Here is a 9,171-nt window from a genome sequence, read left to right as displayed (position 1 = left end):
TTTTATTTATTCACTTCTCTGCCCGCTTCATGAAGGTTTAAGATTTTTTTCAAATTTTCAATTTGTTTATTTGAGCCAATTGACGATCCTCTCGAACGCAACAAAAACAAAATTGAAACTAAATTTTCAAAAAAATACTGGCCATTTTTTGTGGGTATCACTTTTTTACAAAATCTCAGAGAGAACACTTGGTTGAATTTTTGATAGTTGTTGTGTTCGATGAATAAAAAATATAATATTTTATTATCAACGATTGAAAACTGAAAAAAATTCGTTAGTCTTGTTTAACGAGAACCACACACACTTAGTTAATCAATATTTATTTCGAATCATCCTTCGAGACCTTTTATAATGTGACAAGTCCGATGCAAAACCATGTTTATGAGATTATATGATGACACAATTATTGTTTTGAAACATGCTGGTGATACGTTTCGTTTATTTGCAACAATTGCACTAACATTGATGATATGGCAGTCAAAAAAAAGCACAGGTGAGTAATCTGGAAATATATTTTCAATTACCTACCGTTCGTTGAGTACCTACCTATCTATTCTTATTCTTATTCTTATTAAAAAAGCGTAGGTATAATAAACTCATTTGATTTAAAACACTAAAATATTACATATTTGATTTGAGGACAGGTTTCTCAGGCAAATCGCAGCTGCTGTACGCAATCGTGTACTTAACCCGATACTTGAGTTGGTATATAGAAAAAGAAGATCTCACTGCGTTTGAAATCGTATCGAGGGTTTCGCTCATTTTATCCTCTTTTGTGACAGTTTACCTAATTTATTTCAAGTTCAGTTACGAATCTAGTCGTAAAGAAGATTCGTTCAGGTAATTGAATTTCGATTTTTTTCCAATTTTTTCAAGTTTTAGGGAAGAATGCAATTAGAATTACCTAACTTACACATGTGTTTTGATTACTTCACAGGATAAAATATTTACTCGCTCCAGCTGCAATACTCGCTTTATTTTATAAACCAGGATTTATCGATAATCCATCTGCTTACGAAGAAATTCTCGAAGTAAGCACATTGAATTGCTAATGTACTCGCCGTGAACTCATTCCCATTACGATTACCTATACCCACCTAGTAGGTACCTACTTAGTACTTACCTCGGTAATTCTTTACATGAATGAAAAAAACATATGTACCTATCAATGATTCAAAATTTTCCTTGCAGAGGAGACTTCCCCCACCCCATTTTTGAACAGTTTTAAACGCTTTTTTAAAAATAGCATTTACACTTTTTTCAAAATTTAAACGCAAATTTTTCTGATTTTCAGAAAAAAATTCGAAATTTTGTCTGTGGTTTCGAGACGTTTTAACAATTTTTTTCGCCATTTTTGAACAATTTTTCCACTTTTTGGATGTTTATTTATACTTGCCAACGTTTTGAGTACCTATTTCGATCAGTAGGTACTTAAACTTATTTCATATTTGTACTTTTTTTGGAATTTTTTTGTATTGTTTGGTTTCATTTTTGTTTTGTCTGTCAAAAATTGACCAAAATTACGTTTTTCTTTTCAGACTAATTTTTTTTGTACCTAAATAAATTTTATTCATTATCGATTTTCATCATAAGGAAAGATCGATATATTATTGAAAGATGATCGAGAAGTCTAGTATGGAGACCTCTCTCGCAGTTTGAAAAAATCAAGATTTTTTTTGTTGAACGATTCGAATTTTGGTGTAAAAACCCTTCTAAATTAAAAGAACCTGAACCTCCATCATCAAAAAAAAAATCCTCTGTGATTCTTGAACAATATTGGTCACCTTGAATAGACTTCTCAAGTTGTAAAAATTGAAAAAAAACTGAAAGATATTGGGACCAAAGAAGGAATTTTCTTACAAAAAGGATCATTCAGAAGGATTCAGACTAGAATTTTTTTCTGATTTATTTTTTCATTTTATAGGTATAATTTTTTTTTTGAAATTCTCACAGACGACAATTTCTTATTTTTTGATTAATTTTTTACCATTTTTTCTTGGGCGAGAAGAGGGAGAGGAGGGACTGTTTGCAAAAAGACCAACATTGTTTAGGGTCGAGCAGGTAGTTTTTTTCGATAAAAGAGGTATTTGGAGAGATTCTGGCACCGAAATGGAGAATTTTCAAGAAAATGTTGTCCATTTTGATTTATTTCACTTTTGATATTTTTTTTCCAACTTTGTGGGCTCCATCGTCATGGGGGGGGGGGGGAATCAGCATTATTTGAGAAGCCGAGGCAGCGGAAAATTTTCTCGTGAAAAGATAATCGTTCCAGAAAATAACGATGCCAAAATGAACATTTTTCGAATGATTTGTATTTTTAAAATTTTTTTATTTCACAATGCCTACTCATGTAGGTAGGTACCAAAAATGCAATAATTTCATAAAACTCGACTGTTAAAACGACAATCATATCTCAAATTTAAAAAACGAGGGAAAAGAACAGATAAATTCGAAGTTAAATTGACAATGAATCACCAAAATGGAGCTCACAAAGGAATAACCTCTTGAGGTGTCACACTCCGATTTGAACGGGACCGCGATTTTTGGAAAGAGCATAGTCTAAAACCCCTAAAACCAAATTTTCAGCTGCCCAAGTTCATTTTTCGATTTTTAACGAATCTTTGAAAATTCAAAATTGACTGTTTTTGGCGATTTATGTTTTTTTTTTGAAAAGTACATACTTGATCAATAAAAATGGTCAAAATAAGTACCAAAAATGACAGACACTGTTTTAAACCAGTGGTAGTGACAGACACTGATTAAAACCAGTGGTAGTGGCAGACACTGTTCAAGACCAGTGGTAGTGACAGACACTGTTTAAAATTAGTGGTAGTGAGAGACACTGTTTAAAATCAGCGGAGGTGACAGACACTGTTTCAAACCAGTGTTTGAAACAGACACTGTGTAAAACAAGTGTTTGTGGCAGACACTGTTCAAATCCAGTGTTTGAAACAGACACTGTTTGAAACCAGTGGTAGTGTCAGACACTGTTTAAAACCAGTGATAGTGACAGACACTGTTTGAAACCAGTGGTAGTGACAGACAGTGTTTAAAACTAGTGTTTGAAACAGACACAGTGTAAAACAAGTGCTTGTGGCAGACACTATTTGAAACCAGTGGTAGTGACAGACACTGTTTAAAACCAGTGGTAGTGACAGACACTGTTTGAAACCAGTGGTAGTGACAGACACTGTGTAAAACAAGTGTTTGTGGCAGACACTGTTCAAAACCAGTGTTTGAAACAGACAGTGTTTGAAACAGACACTGTGTGAAACAAGTGTTTGTGGCGGACATACTGTTCAAAACCATAGTTTGTGACAGACACTGATTGAAAACAGTGGTATTGACAGACACTGTTTGAAACCAGTGATAGTGACAGACACTGTTTGAAACCAATGGCAGTGACAGACACTGTTAAAAACTAGTGGTAGTGACAGACACTGTTCAAAACCAGTGGCACTGACAGACAATGTTTGAAACCACCGGTAGTGACAGACACTGTTTGAAACCAGTGATAGTGATACACACTGTTTGAAACCATTGGAAGTGACAAACACTGTTTGAAACCAGTGTTAGTGACAGACACTATTCAAAACCAGTGGCAGATACTGTTTGAAACCAGTCTGTTTAAAACCAGTGGTAGTGACATACACTGTTCAAAACTAGCGGTAGTGACAGACACTGTTTAAATCTAGTGGTAGTAACAGACACTGTGTAAAACCAGTGGTGGTGAAAGACACTGTTTGAAACCAGTGGTAGTAACAGACACTGTGTAAAACCAGTGGTGGTGAAAGACACAGTTTGAAACCAGTGGTAGTAACAGACACTGTTTAAAACCAGTGTTTGAAACAGACACTGTGTGAAACAAGTGTTTGAGGCGGACATACTGTTCAAAACCATTGTTTGTGACAGACACTGTTTGAAACCTGTGGTAGTGACAGACACTGTTCAAAACTAGTGGTAGTGACAGACACTGTTCAAAACTAGTGGTAGTGACAGACACTGTTCAAAACTAGTGGTACTGACAGACAATGTTTGAAACCAGTGGTAGTGACAGACACTGTTTAAAACCAGTGTTAGTGACAGACACTGTTTGAAACCAGTGTTAGTGGCAGACACTGTTTGAAACCAGTGTTAGTGACAGACACTGTTTGAAACCAGTGGTAGTGACAGACACTGTTCAAAACTAGTGGTAGTGACAGACACTGTTTAAAACCAGTGGTAGTGACAGACACTGTTTGAAACCAGTCTGTTTAAAACCAGTGGTATTGACAGACACTGTTCAAAACTAGTGTTAGTGACAGACACTGTTTGAAACCAGTGTTAGTGACAGACACTGTTTGAAACCAGTGGTAGTGACAGACACTGTTCAAAACTAGTGTTAGTGACAGACACTGTTTGAAACCAGTGGTAGTGACAGACACTGACACTGTTCAAGTCACTACCACTGTTTTCAAACAGTGTCTGTCACTAACACTGGTTTCAAACAGTGTATGTCACTAACACTGGTTTTAAACAGACTGGTTTCAAACAGTGTCTGTTACTACCACTGGTTTTGAACAGTGTCTGTCACTACCACTAGTTTTGAACAGTGTCTGTCACTACCACTGGTTTCAAACAGTGTCTGTCACTACCACTGGTTTCAAACATTGTCTGTCAGTACCACTGGTTTTGAACAGTGTCTGTCACTACCACTAGTTTTGAACAGTGTCTGTCACTACCACTGGTTTCAAACAGTGTCTGTCACTAACACTGGTTTCAAACAGTGTCTGTCACTACCACTGGTTTCAAACATTGTCTGTCAGTACCACTGGTTTTGAACAGTGTCTGTCACTACCACAGGTTTCAAACAGTGTCTGTCACTACCACTGGTTTTAAACAGTGTCTGCCACAAACACTTGTTTCACACTTGTGTCTGTTTCAAACACTGGTTTCAAACAGTGTCTCTCACTACCACTGGTTTCATACAGTGTCTGTCACTACCAGTTTATAAGAAAAATTGTCAAGTCGAATTTTCATAAGCATATAACCCCAAAATTGCATTAACTCAGTATCTAGGGAGGTGGCTGAGTAAGTAATCCTCATTAATATAGGTAACGCAGGTTCGAACCCCACCGGGTGCACAAATTTTTTTTCCAAAATTTTTCCGATGGAACTTGAATGCTCCGTATTACCCAAATCCAAATTTCACCATTTCCAGCCATTCTGGAGCCTCCAACGCGATTTTTCAATTTTTCCAGAATTTTGAATTTGCTTTAGAAGGCGTGAATATGAAGTCGGGCAGCTAAAAATCGAATTGTATATTACACTCGACCTGTTTAACGAGTTTATCCACATTTGAGCCGATTTTGAGTGACACCTCAAAAGTGGGTTTTTGACCAGCTTTTTTCAAAATTAAAAAATCCAAAAAATCAAAAGATATCCGTTTGTGTGGAATTTTTTTAAATTCACGTCAACTCTGTATTTTGTCCTAAAGTAACCCCCCAAATCCAAATTTCACATTCTCCAGTCATTCTGGAGCCTCCAGCGCGATTTTTCAATTTCTCCAGAATTTTGAATTTGCTTCAAAAGACGTGAATATGCAGTTGGACAGCTAGAAATCCAGTTGTGTATTATACTCGAATTGTTTAACGAGTTTATCTACATTTGAACCGATTTTGGGAGTGACACCTCAGGAGTGGTTTTTTGACCAGCTTTTTTCAAAATTAAAAAATTAAAAAAATCTAAAGATAACCGTTTGTGAGGAAAGTCTTGAAATTTGCATGAATTGCTGTATTTCTTCAAGAATTCACCCCCGGAGCGTAAATTCTATACCATTTCCAGTCGTTTTGGAGCGAGAATGACACCACAAAAAACCACTCTTGAGTGTCACTCCCAAAATCGGCTCAAATGTAGATAAACTCGTTAAACAGGTCGAGTATAATACACAACTCGATATTTATAGCTGCCCAACTGCGTATTCACGCCTTATGGAGCAAATTCAAAATTCTGGAGATATTGGAAAATCGCGCTGGAGGCTCCAGAATGGCTGGAAATTGTGAAATCTGGATTTGAGTAATTAATATCAGTTTTGGGACTTATTTTGACCATTTTTATTGATCAAAATACGTACTTTAAAAAAAAAAAGCATAAATCGCCAAAAACAGTCAATTTTGAATTTTCAAAAATTCGCCAAAAATCGAAAAATGAACTTGGGCAGCTGAAAATTTGGTTTTAGGGGTTTTAGACTATGCTCTTTCCAAAAATCGCGGTCCCGTTCAAATCGGAGTGTGACACACTTCAAGAGGTTCCTTGTTGGAATTTTTTAAAAACCATCACAATAAGATATCAATAATAATTAATCAATACCTATTTACCTGTATTTTGATTAACTTATTCACAGGCTTGTTGGGCATTCAGTTACTACTTAGAAGCTGTAGCAATATTACCTCAGCTACTGCTATTGTACAATCAAAAGGACAACGAAAACGAAAAACAAGATTTCGTGACCACTTACTTGATGATTATGAGTTTTTCGCGAATAATGTACACTGTATATTCGATATGCGAAAAGAACCACAATCTGCTTACCGATATAACCGGAGTGATTCAATTTTACATGTACCTTATGTATTTTTTATGGCTATCCATCCAAGTCGAGCAAGATACCACAGTATGAGACAGTTAATACCTATCGAAGCGTAGGTTTGGTAGGTACCTACCTACTTTTTAATCATTTTTGCAGCTCTGATAATCAGATCTATTGTCAATTGTAATATCATTTTTATGATCACATAATAAAAATATTCTAAGTACGTATATTTTTCATACCTATAACCTACGTTAAAACTTAAAAGTGTTAAAATAGAATGCCTCGAACCTCGATTTCAATTTCATGGTATGTATGTACGTACATGCTACATACTACGTACCTAGTTAGGTGATCGAAATCTGGCAGCACTGACTGGTGTGTTATCAGTACCTATGTCCGTCCATGGGTTTTGTTTTGTATTTTGTAGTGTTGTTAAACGTGCTGTGTCAAATTTGATTCTTCAAAAGTTCAAAGAAACCTGTTTTTCAATCAATCAACTACATAAGTTGAAAAATAAAACGTCAGAAAGAAGTGAATTATATGAAACAAACAATTACCTACGTTGATTGTTTTGTTATCAATCTAAGGTAAGTGTATTTACCACGAAAATGGGTTTCTTTCGATTCGATTATTATTCTAGAAAATTATGGGCTACTCAACTTACTCAATTACCAAGAATGGTTTTCTTTCGATTATCAATTATTCTATATAATAAGTAGTACAATGTAATACAATAAATAATACATACATAGACCATAGATATGTACTTACAATACATAGGCATAAGAATAAGTTCTTATACAGGGTGCGCAAAAATATCGAGTACCTAGGTAATAATAGGTAGAGGTACCCTCAAAAAAATTTTTTGCTCAGCATTTCGGTTGGCCATATTAGTGAATGATAATAATGATAGCACACGATTGGTTGTTGGACTGAGGTGATAACATTCCACCAATCATATGCGTTCATGTCACGTTTCCAACCTAAGTATATTTTTAATAAAAAACTTTCTTTGGGGTATATAGACACGTTGCGCACCCTGTACCTCAGCAGGGTAAAGATAATTATAGATAGGTACTTACATGTTGAAACATGGAATCACTTTGAATTGGTAGGTATACTTCCAACAGTACCAACTGATATAATTTTGAATTTTTGAATCCTTTTACTTACTTACAGGTCTTCAATATCCTTCGTGAGTTTGTTTTGTAAACGATGTCGATTATAGTCGACCTAAGAAAATGTACTTTCTCATGGACAATTGACCAATATTCGACTCACGCCAGAAGCGAATGTGATTTGAAATCTTCGACGTTTTCAGCTATTGGCGATAATTTCAAATGGCATTTGACACACAAAATCCGGTAAGTGTTTCTGGTTCTATAAGACCCAGAGATTACTCTTATTCGCGTTGCAGTGGTATTTCAACTTCCAGATGATTTAATAATAGACATAGGTAATATTAATCAGAAACACTTCGTTTTTTGATTCAAGGAAGTTTTACCCTGACTCTCCAGACGTTGTACTCTACCTACACCCTGACTTGGATGATCTTCGAAAATACGGTACTGTATCAGTGAATGTGCAAGTTTTTTTGGTGAGGCACAACAACCCAAAACTGCAGACCACTCCAGTTTCCTACAAATTTGATTGGCATGGTGATATGAAGGAATGTTATGTGGGTTCTCTCGGCTACGTCTTCCAAACCCGGCATTGCGCACATGAAGATAAACTAAAGCTTATTTGCGAGCTTAGTTATTCAAGAAAACCCTATTTTGCTTATCTTCCTTCCTCGTGCTGTTCAAAACCAGACAAAATTTCCGAATCGAACCTGTCAACGGACTTCGAAAGATTTTTCATCGATGATGATAATTTTAAAGATGCGACGATTTCGGTCACAGGTAAAAATTACCCAGTCCATAAAACGGTTTTAGCTGCTCGTAGCTCGGTTTTCAACGCCATGTTTAAAAGCAATATGGAAGAAAGCCAGAAAAATCATATCGTTATCACTGACATAGAACAAGAACCGTTCGAGGAAATGTTGCACTACATTTATACCGGGAAGACGAAAAATTTGCAAGAATTGGCCTTCGAATTACTACCCGCAGCGGATAAATACGATCTAAGGGAATTGAAGACGATGTGTGAAGAAGTCTTGCTTCGGAAATTATCAACTGATAATGCTGCGAGGATTTTAATATTGGCAGATATGCATCGTGCTGAAGACTTGAAGGCCAGTGCACTAAGATTCATGAAAATGTACCATTCTAAATGTAAGGATTTCAAGGAAACAGAAGTTTGGAATATTGTGACCGGGTCTCGTCCTCACTTGATGAAAGACTTGCTGGATGTTATTTTTCGATGAGTGAATAGTCTAGTATTAATACCTATTATAGGTATTATTTACATCATTTTTTGATGGGAGGGGAGAGGAAGACGGTCGAGCAGAGTCAACATTTTTTTTCTCAATTTAATAAATAAAAAATTGAAAAAATAGAACAATAACTCATTTTTTCATTCAAGTATCAATTTTTTAGAGGGATGGGCGAGCAACTCCACAAACTCACCTTACATCGTCGTGAAAAATTCGCCTTCAGCAA

At 35.8% G+C, this 9,171-nt stretch overlaps 1 protein-coding gene and 1 long non-coding RNA gene across 2 annotated transcripts; both read left to right on the top strand.

The window, feature by feature from the left end:
- Nucleotides 1-41: 41 nt before the first annotated feature.
- On the top strand, nt 42-6,794 carry LOC135837651 (uncharacterized). Its single transcript, XR_010557228.1, has 3 exons — nt 42-840; nt 938-1,031; nt 6,383-6,794. It is a non-coding gene; the product is annotated as an uncharacterized LOC135837651 (long non-coding RNA).
- A 152-nt stretch (nt 6,795-6,946) lies between these two features.
- Nucleotides 6,947-9,076, top strand: LOC135837648 (speckle-type POZ protein B-like). The gene is made up of 3 exons (XM_065352998.1): nt 6,947-7,158; nt 7,751-7,935; nt 8,066-9,076. The coding sequence occupies exons 2-3, from the start codon at nt 7,787-7,789 to the stop codon at nt 8,934-8,936; spliced, it is 1,020 nt and encodes a 339-aa protein (XP_065209070.1). The 5' UTR covers nt 6,947-7,158; nt 7,751-7,786; the 3' UTR covers nt 8,937-9,076.
- Nucleotides 9,077-9,171: the final 95 nt, after the last annotated feature.

Source organism: Planococcus citri, chromosome 2 (assembly GCF_950023065.1).
Source record: "Planococcus citri chromosome 2, ihPlaCitr1.1, whole genome shotgun sequence".
Taxonomy (NCBI): Eukaryota; Metazoa; Arthropoda; class Insecta; order Hemiptera; family Pseudococcidae; genus Planococcus; species Planococcus citri.
Note: the sequence above shows the minus strand (reverse complement) of the source record. Positions and strands in the feature narration are given on the sequence as shown.

Bases quoted from the DNA above. Each gene is read 5' to 3' on its own strand.
- LOC135837648 (XM_065352998.1), top strand. From the start codon at position 7,787: ATGTCGATTATAGTCGACCTAAGAAAATGTACTTTCTCATGGACAATT. The intron at 7,936-8,065 runs GTAAGTGTTTCT...TTTTGATTCAAG, and splicing joins CATTTGACACACAAAATCCG to GAAGTTTTACCCTGACTCTC.